At 46.6% G+C, this 16,793-nt stretch overlaps 1 protein-coding gene across 1 annotated transcript; it reads left to right on the forward strand.

Annotated features, from left to right (window-relative positions):
• Positions 1 to 750: 750 nt before the first annotated feature.
• On the forward strand, positions 751 to 4,103 carry LOC100273589 (putative cytochrome P450 superfamily protein). Its single transcript, NM_001148006.1, has 2 exons — positions 751 to 1,763; positions 3,127 to 4,103. Exons 1-2 carry the CDS (start codon positions 801 to 803, stop codon positions 3,760 to 3,762), a joined length of 1,599 nt encoding a protein of 532 aa, NP_001141478.1. The 5' UTR covers positions 751 to 800; the 3' UTR covers positions 3,763 to 4,103.
• The last annotated feature ends 12,690 nt before the right edge of the window (positions 4,104 to 16,793 follow it).

Below are 16,793 nucleotides of genomic sequence, written 5' to 3' on the forward strand. Positions count from 1 at the left end.
GATCGAGTTTTCAACCCAATGTATCCCTGGGTCCTCACCTAGAGATGGCAATGGGTACCCGCGACCCGATACCTGATGGGTATTTACTCCATTAGGGTATGTATGTGGGCTAAATATTCTACCCGTGGGTCTGTTATTGGGCAAAAATCTTCACCCAATGGGTAAACGGGTATTAGAACGTTCCGCCTTCACCCATACCCGTTAACCCGTGGGTATAAAATACCCAATATAAACTTATCCGAAGCATGAACTTGGACTTTAGTCATCCAACTTTTTTACTATTTAATAACAATTTAATGACCATGTAATGGAACATGTAATGTGCTATGTAGTACTATCATAGTGTTACTACTTTATCCAATTATCTTTGGTGTGTTGAATGGATGGTTAAATGATGCTAGAAAATTTTGTAATGGTATTTATATGGATATACTTGCCATTTGTATAGTATAATTTTTTGATAGTTGTTTAATTTTTGTGGGTACGGGTGACCCGATGGGTGACCCATACCCACATGGGTATGGGTATGGGGGTAAATCTATACCCGCCAGTGTATATGGGTGACCCGGTGGGGTTATTTTTGTGTCGTGGGTATGGGTATGGGGTAGTAATACCCGGTGGGTATTTACCCATTGCCATCTCTATCCTCACCTACTCCTCCGGCTATATATAAAAACCGTGCACCTCCCCCCTTGTCCTCAGCTCTACTCAAAGAGCGCTCTACCAGTACAACTACAACCACACTAAAACCCAAACAAAAAAAAGGAAGCAGGTGCTGCCGATATATCGATTGATCGATCATGGCGGCGGCCGTGGCCAATATCGGCATGGAGTGGCTCCAAGACCCTCTGAGCTGGGTGTTCCTGGGCACGGTGTGCTTGGTGGTCCTGCAGCAGCTGCGACGTCGGCGGGGCAAAGCGCCGCTTCCGCCTGGGCCGAAGCCGCTGCCGATCGTAGGCAACATGGGGATGATGGACCAGCTGACGCACCGCGGGCTGGCGGCGCTGGCGGAGACGTACGGCGGGCTGCTGCACCTCCGGCTGGGGCGGCTGCACGCGTTCGCGGTGTCGACGCCCGAGTACGCGCGCGAGGTGCTGCAGGCGCAGGACGGCGCGTTCTCGAACCGGCCTGCGACCGCGGCCATCGCGTACCTGACGTACGACCGCGCGGACATGGCGTTCGCGCACTACGGGCCCTTCTGGCGGCAGATGCGCAAGCTGTGCGTGATGAAGCTGTTCAGCCGGCGGCGCGCCGAGACGTGGGCGGCCGTGCGCGACGAGTGCGCGGCGCTGGTCCGGGCCGTGGCCGTGGGCGGCGGGAGCGGGGGCGAGGCCGTGAACCTGGGCGAGCTCATCTTCAGCCTGACGAAGAACGTGACGTTCCGCGCGGCGTTCGGCACCCGCGACGGCGAGGGCCAGGAGGAGTTCATCGCCATCCTGCAGGAGTTCTCCAAGCTGTTCGGCGCCTTCAACGTGGGCGACTTCCTACCGTGGCTGGGCTGGATGGACCTGCAGGGCATCAACCGGCGCCTGCGCGCCGCCCGCTCCGCGCTGGACCGGTTCATCGACAAGATCATCGACGAGCACGTGAGGCGCGGGAAGAGCCCCGACGACGCCGACGCCGACATGGTCGACGACATGCTCGCGTTCTTCGTCGAGGCCACGCCCGGCAAGGCGACGGGCGCCGCCGCCGCTGCTGACGGCGGCGACGACCTGCACAACACCCTCCGGCTCACGCGCGACAACATCAAGGCCATCATCATGGTACGTACGTTACGTATACACACACGTCGTGCTGTGCACCATCCCTCGATCTGACCTGCTGTCAGTCACGCTAATCACGCCAAAACCGTCCGTTCCGAGTTCCGACGCCGGGAGGACTGGGTGCCGGCCGGGGTTCGGGCCTCGGGAGCACTGAATCAAAACGCTTGGCTGAAGAAACCCGTAAACAAAAATACTTACTATATATATACCTAAAATGTGTGACGACGTGTGATGTTTGACAACCAACCAATCAGGAGTGCTTTGCGTCTCTGCATGCTGGTGACAGGTGTTTGTCGTGTTCCTGCATGCACGCAGCACATGTGGATCTCTTCGCCCGCCACGGAGCTAGATTAAGTCAGGGCCACGTGTGCGTAACTCGATCTCCAGTAGTGCATTTTTTTCTTCGGTTTGGAGTTCTCTTCTACCCCGGCCGGCTTCTACGTTGACAAGCTCCAACCGGCCGGCCGGCCGGCTTCCAGAAAAGCAGTACGTGAACGTGACGTTCGGTAGGTGTACTTGTTATTTGTTTGTGTCGTCCTCCTTGGTGTCTGGAGATCGAGTCGATTAGCCAGACAGACCAGACGTAGCCGCGCACGGTCGGCTTGCTTGTGCATGGTGAGACACGTTTTCTCTTTTTTGTTCATACATGCATGTAGTACTGTGCGCATTTAATTTGTGGCCATGCTTATGAGTCGTCTCACACTAGTACTGTACGCATTTTTAATTTGTGCGTTGGTGGATTTTTTTTCTCCCCATATATCACGACACGACGCACAAACATTTGTCTATAGTCCAACTTTGCGCGTGACGTAAGTCGGTCGGTCGTCGTACAAAGTTTGGACGGCCGGATACCCTGCATCGATCGTTCTCCACCCTATATACGGAGCTGAAAGTAGGTAAACGTGATGAAAGCATCCGAGTTTGATCGAGCTAGCCAACCATTGGAGACCATGCATGTCACTTTTCGGTGCATTTTTTTCGTCTAAGATAGCTCTGTCCACCTTGGTGCCTCGGTGCGTGCATGTCACCTTCCAAAGTATATAAAAAAAACACATGCATCACCCATTTTCTGCAGTATATATATAACCGCGCTAGCTGCCGTAAATATCTTGCACAATTAAACCGTCATGATTTCGCTTGTAATTAATAATCTAGCATTCTAGCTTCCGTCATGGGCACAACTAGCTAGCATGTGCATATATGACTGATATGATCATGTGTGGCGTGGTGTAATTAATATTCACTAAAAACATCATAAATAAAGGGTAATATGTACCTCACCATCGCGTCGTTATGTATTTTGTTGTTTTTTATGAGCAGTCAAAGCTGTAAACTAATAATGATGTATGGACGCCGCATGCAGGACGTGATGTTCGGCGGGACGGAGACGGTGGCGTCGGCGATCGAGTGGGCCATGGCGGAGATGATGCACAGCCCCGACGACCTGCGCCGGGTGCAGCAGGAGCTCGCCGACGTCGTGGGCCTCGACCGCAACGTGAGCGAGTCGGACCTGGACAGGCTCCCCTTCCTCAGGTGCGTCATCAAGGAGACGCTCCGGCTGCACCCGCCCATCCCGCTGCTCCTCCACGAGACCGCCGACGACTGCGTCGTGGCCGGGTACTCCGTGCCCAGGGGCTCCCGCGTCATGGTCAACGTCTGGGCCATCGGCCGCCACCGCGCCTCGTGGAAGGACGCCGACGCGTTCCGCCCGTCGCGGTTCGCGGCGCCCGAGGGGGAGGCCGCGGGGCTCGACTTCAAGGGCGGGTGCTTCGAGTTCCTGCCGTTCGGGTCGGGCCGCCGGTCCTGCCCCGGGATGGCGCTCGGCCTGTACGCGCTGGAGCTCGCCGTCGCCCAGCTCGCGCACGCCTTCAACTGGTCGCTGCCCGACGGAATGAAGCCCTCGGAGATGGACATGGGCGACATCTTCGGCCTTACCGCGCCGCGCGCCACGCGGCTCTACGCCGTGCCTACGCCCCGGCTCAACTGCCCCTTGTACTGACGCCCTGCACGTGGCGCGCGGGGACTGCCATTACGCATGCATGCGTTTGGACTTTGGTGTTCATCCCTGGGGTGGGGCCGCCGTGGGGGAAGTTAGGAGTTTGGTGGCTTTCTAGCTCTGTCTTCTTGTATTCTGTTTATTATAAATTTTCCCAACCCTTCCATGCCTGATCGATGTGCGGTAATAATTGTTAGAAAATGTGACATTTTGTATGTAATCAATCTATGGGGTGCAATTGTTATCTCGTCAAAGGACACACCACTCGACTTGCACCCCTTCATGTATATATATACATACACGAACATCCCCTGCAATAAAGAAATCGCTGTCACTTTCTTTCGAACTCCTTTCCACTGTTTTACAATATGTTATCAACATGTGCTCGCGAGAAAATAGTGAGAAGAGAAAAATGCTCGCTGTTTTGGAGAAGAACGGAGGCCCGGCCTCAAGATCGACGAGAAATATGCATCATATGATCAACTCAACGGAGGATGAATTATACATTGTGGACAGTTGTACCACAAACTCTATACTTAGAGAGATCAAATATTTTCAGACTCTTAAAAATGAAGATGAAAAAGTTTTGACCATCGCTGGATGCGATGCGGTGATAGTTAGCTCTGGACAACTATTACCCTCTCCATGGGTACTAAAATTGTTATCGGAGATGCACTATTGTATCCTGATCCCACTCGTACCCTACTAAGTTTTAGAGATATGCTATAGATGGGTTCTATATTTAAACCCATGATGAAAATCAAGAAGAGTTTCTCTTTTTGACTAAGCCGGACAGATATGGCAAACGCATATATGACAAAATTTTATTACTCACGTCTGGGTTGTACTATACATTCATTAAGTACATTGCACATGTTGTTGCATATAAGGTGATTTTTCAAAATTGGTTATCGAGGCATAGGGATTATGATAAAAATCACAGGCAATTCTATTGGTCATAATTTGTCCATAACAAATTTTCTTAAATCGAAAGATTTTATTTGCACTACATGTGCAACTGGGAAATTGATTTTGAGACCATCACATCTCAAAATTAAAGTTGAACCGCTAAAATTCCTTGAAAGAATTTAAGTAAATATTTGTGGATCAATTACACCAACTTTCGGGCCATTCAGATACTTCATGGTATTGATTGACGCATCTACTCGATGGTCACATGTGTGTTTACTATCAACACGCAACCATACATTTATCAAGATAATGTCTCAAATTATCAAATTAAAGGCAAATTTTCCTGAACATCAGATTCAAACAATCCGGATGGACAATGCCGCTGAATTTACATTTCAAGCATTCAATAATTATTGTATGGCACTGGATATTCAGATTCAACACTCGGTACCATATGTCCATAACCAAATGGTTTGGATGAGTCACTAATCAAGAGGATTAAACTTATTGCAAGACCATTGTTAATGAATTGCAAATTGTCTTCGTCATGTTAGGGTCATGCAGTTCTGCACGCTGTCGATCTTATCGAACTATGACCTACTGCATATTATGCTACTTCCTCAATACAAATGGTACATGGAAAATCTCCAAGTATTTCCTATTTGTATAAATTTGGATGTCGTGTATACATTCCAATCTCACCACCTCAAAGAACAGTCATGGGCCCACACAGGAAAGTGGGGATCTATATGGGATTTCAATCTCCATCGATCATAAAATATTTAGGACTCTTGATAGGAGCCCTAAGGCAGCTAGGAGCCGTTGAAGCTCCATTTGGTAGCAAAAGTTGCCTTCTGTACGTGGGCGCACCGGACATGAATAGTGCACGATCTCCTTCCTTATTTAGTGAAGCCGACCGTTGCAGCCAGGGTCCTCTTGGCATACTGGACAGTCCGGTGCGGCTTGTTGACCGTTGGCGCTGGCCACGTGTCGCCCACTGATTTCGCTGCCGACCATTGGCACGGGCGCTGCTGGCTCACCGGACAGTCCGGTGCACACCGGACAGTCCGGTGAATTTTAGCCGCAGTGTCCCCAACAAATCCCGAGAGCAGCGAGTTCACCGACGTGCTCCAGTCTGGGCACCGGACACTGTCCGGTGCGTACCGGAAAGTCCGGTGCACCCGTAGGCTGGTGCAAGTCTGGCTTTTTCAGCCAAACTTCTTTTGCTCCTTTTTGACTTGACTTAACTGAGTTCCTGGTGCTTAGACAAGCATGTTTAGCTCATAAAACATATGACTAAGTGTCTAGAACTTACCTTCATACTTGATACATCTAGATTGCTTCATATACTTTTGCTCAACATCATGTCAGTTCTCACATAGTGTGTTGTGCATCTAATCATCAAAACAATATAGAAATGGTCCAAGGGCACATTTCCCTTTCAATCTCCCCCTTTTGGTGATTTATGCCAACACATTAAAAAAACAACTCATTTTGAACTAACATATCTAAAAGAGCTCAAATATGCAGATTCATGTCAAATTGAAGACCAATAAGATTACCATATAATTTGATATATTTGGATCACTTTTGCTACCACTTGGTTTATTTTCACAAAACAAATTCTTTTCCTATCTCAATGTAAAAAACACTTGTTTTGGAAAATCAAGAGATCTTTCAAGAGTAAATTTGATCAAATGTCAAAACTCCCCCTTTCCCATAATCAAATTTCTCCCCCATAAGAGAACAATTTTGCAATAAGAGGGTTTTGATCAAATACCAAGAATCTAACTCTACAATTTTTGAAATTCACAAGTGGTTGGTTGATCTATTTGATTTGGCCTTAATTTCTCTGCCTTTGGCATTAAGCACCAAAACATGAGAACTATTTGGCCCTTTAACCCCATTGCCTCACCAAAATGTCAAAGAAGAGCAAAATGCAATGAGAACACAAAGAAGAACTTGTGACAAGATACATTGATATCGGAATACAGTGGAAGCCCTTTCTTTGTCCAAGTTCACCTTTTCCCTTTCAATTCAACTTTGAGACTGAAAGGGAAATAGGCTTACACCTTTTCCTAAGTGATTTTAGTGGTTGAATTGACCAACACAAACAATTGGACTAACTAGTTTGCTCTAGATTATAAGTTCTAAAGGTGCCAAAGGTTCAACACAAACCAATAAAAAGTCCAAGAAAGGGTTCAAATAAAAAAAGCAAAAGACAACCGAAGGCTGCCCTGGTTTGGCGCACCGGACAGTGTCCGGTGCACCACGGTGGATTCCCTCCAACTCGCTAGCTTCGGAAATTTGGGGAGCCACTCCGCTATAATTCACCGGACTGTCCGGTGTGCCAAGCGGAGTAACGGCTAACAGCGCCAACGGTCGTCTGCAAAAGGTGAATAGTGATCAACAGTGCGCGACTGCGCGCGCAGAAGTCGGAGCAGGTGCAGAAGGCGCACCGGACTGTTCGGTGGCCCAGATGTCAAAGCTCCAACGGTCAGAACCCAACGGCTGGGTGACGTGGCTGGCGCACCGAACAGTGTCCGGTGGCGCACCGGACTGTCCGGTGCGCCATACGACAGAAGCCCTCACCAACGGCCATATTGGTGGTTGGGGCTATAAATACCCCCCAACCACCACACTTCATTGCATCCAAGTTTTCAGCCATCAAACCTCATACAAGAGCTCTAGACTTCATTCCAAGACACAAACAAAGAGATCAAATCCTCTCCCAAGTCTGGAATCACTCCAAACAAATTAGTGACTAGAGAGAGAGACTTTTGTGTTCTTTTGAGCTCTTGTGCTTGGATCGCTTTTCTTCTTCCTCTATTCTTGTTTCCAACTCACTTGTAATCAAAGCAAGAGACACCAAGTTGTGGTGGTCCTTGTAGTGGACTAAGTGTCCCATTTGATTGAAGAGAAAGGCTCACTCGGTCTAAGTGACCATTTGAGAGAGGGAAAGGGTTGAAAGAGACCCGGTCTTTGTGACCACCTCAATGGGGAGTAGGTTTGCAAGAACCGAACCTTGGTAAAACAAATCACCGGGTTCATCCGCTTTATTTCTTTGTTGATTTGTTTTCCCTCTCTTTCGGACTCGATTATATTTCTAATGCTAACCCCGGCTTGTAGTTGTGCTTAAACTTTATAAATTTCAGATTTGCCTATTCACCCCCCTCTAGGCGACTTTCAGAGACTATATCATAAAATCACTTAAGCAATCATGTTAGTCTCAAAGGGGTCAAGTTGTAGCACATCCTCCCCCTAAACATGTGCAACATTTGCATAAGGACTTGTGAGGTCCGGGGATGACTTGTACAACTTGAGCACCAAAAGTAAGTAAAGTCATTAATGCTTAAAGTAACATGATCTAAGATATGATCGTTGTTGTGCGCCCCGGGGAACTATCGCCTCGCCTCTAGGATCCGCCATAACTCGTGCCTAGGGGAGCCTGTTGTCGCCTCTCGCGCCTAGGGAATTCTGTCGCCACCACTCCCACCTTGAATGCACCGCAAAATTCACATTTCTAAAGTTGGGTAGATATTTCTAGACAACATATAGCAAAAACTCCAGAGCAGAGTAACTCCAGTCTTGAGTTCTAGAGCAGAGCTGCTTCTCTGATGTGATTATGCGAAAGTAATTATATGCTTGATCAAAGAAAAGTGTTGAACTAGAGCTCGCTAGCTCGAACAATAAGTCATGGACATAACTCAAACAATATAGAGAGGAAATCAACCATATCAAATGATTCACGATTATTTAGATATTATTGTAATACTCCATCTATTCTTTTTTATTTGTTGTAATTGTAAGGAAAATGGACCCCGGGCCATTTGGCTAATTGAGTTTTGGTGTTTGATGTTCAACACAATCCGTGAACTAATAAGTTTTCTAGTGTTTGTGTTTGTAGTTCACAGGATGCAAGATTAACTTGGACTAAGGAATTGTGGAAAGCAACACCTCAAAAGAAGACATTAAAAGAGATCCAAGAAAAGTCCAAGTGTGCTGCCTGCGGACTGTCTGTGCGTGGAGCACTGGACTGTCCGGTGCACCAGGGAACAGCAGCCCAACAGCTAGTTCCAGGTGGCACCCAGAGAGAAGACCACCGGACTGTCCGGTGTGAGGATCGGACTGTCCGGTGTGGAAAGCCTGCGGCGCCAACGGTCACCTGCTCTGATAGGACGACGGCTAGGCGCACCGGACATGCTACAGTGCAATGTCTGGTGCACCACCGGACTGTCCGGTGTGACACAGAAAGCAGCAGCTTTTCTCCAACGGCTCTATTTGTGTTGGGGGGCTATAAATACACCCCAACCGGCCATTTCCAAGTGTGGGAGCCCAAGAGACATACCAAGGCATATAGTAGACACTCCCAAGTGCTCTTACACCCAAGTGCTTAATAGAATCACTCGGTGATTAGCGTAGGTGCTTGGCAAAGTGCTTAGGTTAGTTAGACCGCTTTAGTGCTTGCTCTAGGTGAATCCTAGTTAGTTGAGTGAGTTTAGATAAACCTCACAACCCCTCGGCTCTTGCGTGAGTCGTTGTAATTGTACCGAGTGGGGCGAGAGTTTTGCGAGACCGTGACAACCGCGTTTGTGTCACAGCCGCCACCGTGTACCGGAGGGAACGAGGCCCGCAGCGTTTTGGCCGGAAGCTCGATAGTGGAGACGGTGAGGAGCGTCCAAGAGGAGCCGGAAGCAGAGCACCACTTGCGCGTGGAGAAGGCCCGCGGCTCTCTACGGAGTTACTCGACCGAGGTGCTTGGCCCTCGCGTGGGCTTCCCTTTGTGTAGGGGCACCAACGAGGATTAGTCGATACCTTGAGCGGTTCCGAATACCTCGGTAAAAGTATCGGCGTCATCCACGAGAGTTTGCTTCTCTACTTTGCTCTTTAAGTTTCCGCATTTATATTAAGCATTTAAGTTTCAATCTTGTATTCATACTTATCTAGTGTAGATTAAAACTTAGCCTTTGCGGTAGAGATAGCAACACTTAGACAAAACCTAGTTTGCACATTCTAGTTTGATTATTTGCATAGGTTTTGCTCTAGGGATTTAATTGTGGGCTAGTTTAGCGAAAGTTTTAGAAGTCCTAATTCACCCCCCTCTTAGGTGTCACCCGTTTTCTACAAGTGGTATCAGAGCCTGGTTTGGCTCATTTGAAACGTTTTAGCTTCACCGCTAAAAGAGCCGACGCTTTTTAGATGAAGGGATGGATACCCATAGGCCACCACACTTTGACGACACTAACTTCCCTTATTATAGTGCTAGAATGGCTTGTTACCTAGAGGCCGTTGATCTAGGTGTTTGGAGAGTCACTCGTGACGGGATGAAACCCCTCAAGAATCCCGAGAAACCCACCACGAGTGAGGAAAAAGAAATTCATTTAAATGCTAGAGCCAAAAATTGCTTGTATGAATATCTTAGCATGGATATTTTTAATCAAGTATTTACCTTGAAAACTGCTAATGAGATTTGGCTAAAATTGCATGAGCTCCATGACGGTACATCAAATGTCCGTGAGCAAAAACATTGCCTAGTCTTAAATGAGTATAATACTTTTGCTATGAGAGATGATGAGCTTGTTAGAGACATGTATTCTCGTTTAAATCTAATCATCAATGAGCTCAACTCTATTGGCATAAATAAGTTAGGTGATGCAGACATTGTGAGGAAGATTATCTCCCTGCTACCACAACGAAGATATGGGAGCATCATCACCATCCTTCACAACATGGAGGACTTGAGTAACATGACCCCGACCATTGTGATTGGGAAAATCGCAGCTTTTGAGATGTCATGAAAAATGTGTCGAGGAGAGGAGCCAACTTCCTCAAGGCCATATGCTTTTGCATGTGATGAAAGGAAGGGCAAGAAGAAGGCTCCCACTCCAAGTTCCTCAAGTGAAGAAGAGGAAGAAGAAGAAAGTGATGATGATGAAGATAATCAACCATGCACATCATCCTCCGAGGACGAAGAAACAATCCGACGTGTCGGAAAGGTAATGGGGATGATCCGCAAGATTAATCTAATGGGCGGGCCCCTGCAGGTCGAAGATCTTCTCTTTACATTGACAGGAAAAAGCAAAGAAAGAGAGGATGCTTTGCATGCGGGGAGAAGGGCCACTTCAGGGACAACTATCCAACTATGGCCGAACCCAAAAAGGAGAGGAGCAAAGGCAAGGCGCTAACAAGTGTTAGAACTTGGGATGATTTTTCAAGTGAAGACGAACCTCCAAGGACGCGCAGCCACCGGTCCTCATCACGCTCATCACGGTCATCACACAAATGCCTTATGGCAAGAGGTAAAATAAGCATTCCATCCTCTAGTGATGATAGTAGTAGTGATGATGATGGTGAGGGAAAGCCCTCCGTAGATGAACTTGCAGAAGCCGTTAAATTTTTCCAGAATGTTTGCACTAAGCAAAAAGCTCAACTTAAAACTTTGAAAAATAAGTTGATTAGCTCCCAAAATAATTACAAAGGATTGCTAGAAAAATTTGAAACTTTTGCAAACCTAAATTGTGAGCTGGCAACTAAAATTTAGCTATTAGAGTTTAGTGTTCCATCCACTACTACTGATGATGGCCTTATCAAAAAGAATGAAAAACTTAAGGCTAAGTTAGCTAGCTCCCAAGAAGCTATTGAAAATTTGCTAGAGAAAATGGAAATTCTTAGCATACACAATAATGAGCTAACTACTAAGCTAGAAGACATCGGTAGCACCCCAGCAGCATCTTTAGTTGAAATACCTAAAATTATTAAGAAAGATGCTTCTACTTCTTGCTTTGATTTAATTGATGATTCTAACCCCTGCAACCAAGTTCTTGTTGAGAATATTGTTGTAGAAACATGTTCGGACGAGGTTGCAAAGGAAAATGAACAATTAAGGCAAGAAGTGGCTCGCCTTGGCAAGGCTTTGTATGACAAGAAAGGCAAAGCCAAACAAATCCGACCTCCATAGGATAACACCACTGCGGGAGTGAACAAGCCTATGGAGGGAGAAACTGTGATTTGTAGGCTATGCCACATGGAAGGCCATAAGTCTTTCCAATGCAAGGCGATGACCGGGGATAAACAAAGGCAAAAGCTCAAGCAAAAGCCATCAAGCAAAATCTCCAACACCTACATCAAAAAGGTGGACAAAAAGGCTGCTACACCATATTTGATCAAGAAGAAAAAAGAATGGAAAGGTGATAGCAATCAAGGCCAACAAGCAAGCCAACAAAGGAAAGGGGGCCAAACGCATCTGGGTGCCAAAGAAAATAATTTCAACCATGAAAAGCACCAAGAAGGTTTGGATCCCGAAAGGGAAGTGAGTGGACCAAAAAGGTAATACGGGAAATTTGGAGACTTGGCAAAGTTGGGATGTATATCTGAAAGTTCCCTTTGCTCGGGAACAGGATCTGGATGTCGCCTAGAGGGGGTGAATAGGCAAATAAAAATTATCACTTTAAAACTTTAGTTCTTACTCTACTCAAGAACCAGATCGCAGTGGAATGAAAGATCCTGTCTCAAAATGCCCTGCACTTCAAATACAATTTGTACCACAGATAAGTGTTGAAGTGCAGATATAGGAAGTGAGTAAGACAGAGAGTCAGCACACAATACAGAGCGAAGCACACAGACGCAAGAATTTATCCCGAGGTTCGGCCAAGCCTGAAATGCTTGCCTAGTCCTCGTTGGAGTTAGCCACACCTGGGCTTGGAGTCTATTTCAACTCCTTCCTCCGTTTGCTCGGATCTGTCAGTATGACAGATAGAGCCTTCCACTATGTTGAGTTGGGTTACAACAAAGCCGCGGCTGCTTACAATCTTCTTGACAGCACTCCGGCAGAGTAACAATGCGCTCAAGACTTTGCTCTAGCTCTTTGCAGCACCTCTTCACTCTCTAAAGGCTTGTAACTTTGCCTTCACACAAACTAGAGAGATATACACGAGAGTGAGAGAGAGAATCGATCCGAATGATGTATATAATTGTTGGGTGCACTTGCATTCTTGCTGGAGGCGCCTAGGAGTCACTTTTATAGACCCAAGGGGCCTAGGAGCCGTTGGAATTCATTTTGGAAGGCAATATTTGCTTTTTGTCGGGTGGCGCATCGGACAGTCTGGTGCACCACCGAACAGTCCGGTGCACCACCGGACAGGTCCTGTAGCTTGTCCGGTGCGCGATCTCCTTCCAAATCGGGCTCAGCTGACCGTTAGAGTAACGATCGTCTTGGCTCACCGGACACTGTCCGGTGCGCACCGGACAGTCCGGTGTGCCAACTGACCGTTGGCTCAGGCCACGCGTCGCCCGCTGATTGCTGCCGACCGTTGGGGCAGTCGACTGTTGGCTCACCGGACAGTCCGGTGCACCACCGGACAGTCCGGTGAATTATAGCCGTACGCTGCCAAACTTCTCCTGAGAGCGGCCTGTTCACCGGAGTTCAGTCTGGCGCACCGGACACTGTCCGGTGCACTACCAGACAGTCCGGTGTGCCAGACTGAGCTGAGTCTTGGTTGTATACAGCCAAGCCTTTTGCATTTCTTTTCTTCTTTTCTCTGTTTCTAACACTTAGACAAATATATTAGTAAACACAAACCAATGTACTAAGTCTAGAAACATACCTTCTCTTTGATTTTCACTTCTTCAGCATTTGGCATGATTGAGATTGATGTTGGACTCATAAATCATCAAGTCAACTTGACTTGATCTAGTTTGACATTTCTGAGCTCCAACATCCTACAAAGGTCACATAGAATATCTCCAAACTAGGAACAACCCAAACTAGAGATCAAGGTGCACTTAGCTCTTTTGGGCTGCTTCCAGTTCTGGTTTGGACACAGCTTCTCCTTTCAGTGACCTTGTTCACTTCTTGAGCTTGATCTTGAGCCTTATGACTTAAACCACATAATTGTAGATGTTACCTCATTGGTTGTAAGTCATGTCCTTATGTAGTGTTCCTTGATGCACCATAACTTTTCTTAACTCGATCAACCTTGATTCTGCAAGTCTTCTTCTTCACCCCTGGCCTTGGGTTCCTGGTCTCCTTGACTTTCTCCCATGCACTCAGTACCTCGAAGCTCTTCTTGCTTCCATCCTTGGCTTGATCGGTTGTCTCTGAGTTATGCACATCGAGTCACACTTAAGCAATGCCCATCCTTCTTGTGATGTCCATTATCTATAAATAGTTCAGTCTTTGAACCATCACACTTGTTCACTTGTGTTGAACCATATTAGCTTTACATAAAACACCTGTTCAACACTTAGCACACTTGTTAGTCCTTTAATTGGGTTGTCATCTAAACACCAAAACCCACAAGAGAGCTTTCAATCTCCCCCTTTTTGGTGATTGATGGCAACACAACTAAAGCTTACATAAGAGTGAAATTTAAAGCACAAGTTTTGAATTCTAAGTTTATAGAATGCTCCCCCTAAATATGTGCTTATATTTAAAATCTTAACTTTGGCCTTATATGCCAAATTGCACATACTTAGGCTGATTCGAAGCATTACTACACCTTAGCACACTTGTGGGATGCATTGTCGATAATTAAACACATGCACAGAATCAGAGTTAAACACCAATCAATTGAGTGAATATACCACAGGAATATCAACCCACTATTCACAATTAGGATACCAATTTAAAACAAATTTAAATCACCATAACCACATGAATATCTATTACATGATAAACAAAGTAGCTACTAATTGATTTATCTCAACGAAAGCACTAAACTTGCATTATCAACATATAATACAACAAGAAGCATATGATAAGAATTATCAACAAACTAACACATTTTCCTTTAAGATCAAAGGAACTCAAGGAAATTAATCTTCACCCTTAAGATAAGTTGTCCTCTCAGGTCGAGGTAAGCTTTAATGCACAAATTCTCCCCCTTTGACATCAAACACCAAAACCATATTCAAGCAAGAACATAGGATGATGTCAAGGGACAGCAGGGTATTAAGCAGGGAAAATGCAACACAATAACATTACTCCCCCTTACACATTAAACATATGCAACACAAGCATTGGAGAAAAATTAAGGTACAAATACGCAAAAGGTCAATACCTCCTTTTGTACCTTTACCATGTTATGGTGTACTTTCCATCTAAGTAGGCGGAGTTCCTTTTGTCATCAATTCAAGATTTCCATCTTGACAGTTTTATCTCTAGGGAGCTCCTTTATACTTATGACTGATCCTTTATTCTGACCTTTTCTTGTTGCTAAGATACAAAACTTAGAACAAGTTATAGTATTGTGGCACAAGATGAAGCTTCTATTCTAGTGATTACCAAAAGATACCAATTGAAGCACACTACCAAGGCTACCAATTGAAAAATCATCACTCTCATAGCTCCATGATATTTAAAGATAAGCATCTAGGATCACCAACTATTATAGAGCACGAGCAACCTTTAAATACGTAATTACTCACAACTTTAGATACCAATTACTCGACTTGTGGAGGTACCCAAGTCCTGATTGCTCCATTTCTTGCTCATCTTCCCTTTTCCACCTTGAGACTATACCGGATCACTCAAGAAACAATTAGTCTCAAGAGACACAAGTTATGTGTGCTCCCCCTAAAGTTGTGCATCAATTATTTGAATGAATTGCACTTTGCACATTCTAGCTTCCTCAGAACTAGAGGGGATCACAACATATCTTGGTCAAGGCATACTCTATCAATTTCATCACAAAGAGATACCAATTGAATAGTTGACTTAATACAACAATGCATGCCTCAAGGAGTATAACATTTTACAAGCAACCTAGGCATGCTTCATACGTGATAATCATTGCACCACATATACCAATTGAAAATGACAAGATCATGCATATAAAGTGCAATGTCTAAGTACACCATGATTAAGAAGATTCCTTAGGTACACCAAAAGAAACAACATTTTAAACTAAGGAGCACCTAAGCCAAGTTACTACCAATTCAGAGGCAAGAACATAGCTGTGATCACAATCAATGGAACTTTAATATATGAGATTGCATAGTTCCATTCTCCATACCTTTGCCTTTTTACCTGAATACCATGAGATCCATTCTTTTAGGTAGTGTAGAGTGAGAGCACCTGTTGTCACCAATTTAGGGCTCCTTTTGCTCATGCACCTCATAACTCAAGAAGGTGCATTTGTGGCACAACATGGATTTGGTATACACATAGTATCAAAATTGGGTAATTATGTGAATATGGACTAAACAAGATGTCATGCTTGCACATAGGTTAATCATTAAAGACAATAGCATGTCTTACAAAAGGATACAAGTTTATCCATTTGTCGGCGTTTCGACCCCGGGGGGTCCCTGGACCGACGAGTAAATTGTCGCTACGTGTCCCAGCCCAGATGGGTCGGCGCGAGACGGAACACAAGGGGAACAAAGAAAGGGGAACCGCGGCTCGTGTTGTCCTGCGCCCAGGACGGATGCGCTTGCAGTAGGGGGTTACAAGCGTTCGCGAGGGAGAGGGAGAGAGAGAGAGACTGCCCGTCAGCCCGTCCTCCCACGCGGCCACCTTCTCGTATGAGGGCCCTGGACCTTCCTTTTATAGATGTAAGTAGAAGGCCCAGGTGTACAATGGGGGGTGTAGCAATATGCTAACGTGTCTAGCAGAGAGGAGCTAGAGCCCTATGTACATGCCGACGTGGCTGTCGGAGAGGTGTTGGTGCCCTGTTCATGTGATGTCGTGGCCGTCGGAGGAGCGCTCGAGCCCTGTAGAAGCACAGCTGTCGGGGCTGTCGGGTCCTTGCTGACGTCTCCTTGCTTCCGTAGGGGGCTGAGAACCGCCATCGTCATGGAGCACGCGGGGTGCCATCATTACGTGTTTACCAGGGCGAGCCAGATGGGACGCCGGTCTTGTTCCCTGTAGCCTGAGCTAGCTAGGGGTAGGGTAATGATGTACCCCCCCTGCAGCGTGGTCGATCCGAGCCCAAGGCCGGGCGAGGTGGTGACTCCTCCAAGGTCGAGATTGAGTCTGAGCCCTGGGGTCGGGCGAGGCGGAGACCGTCTTCCGAGGTCGAGGCTGAGTCCGAGCCCTATGGTCGGGCGAGGCGGAGACCGTCTTCCGAGGTCGAGGCGGGGGCCGAGCCCTAGGGTCGGGCGAGGCAGAGACCGTCTTCCGA

The sequence above is a fragment of the Zea mays genome, chromosome 5 (genome assembly GCF_902167145.1).
Source record: "Zea mays cultivar B73 chromosome 5, Zm-B73-REFERENCE-NAM-5.0, whole genome shotgun sequence".
In the NCBI taxonomy this organism is placed as follows: domain Eukaryota; kingdom Viridiplantae; phylum Streptophyta; class Magnoliopsida; order Poales; family Poaceae; genus Zea; species Zea mays.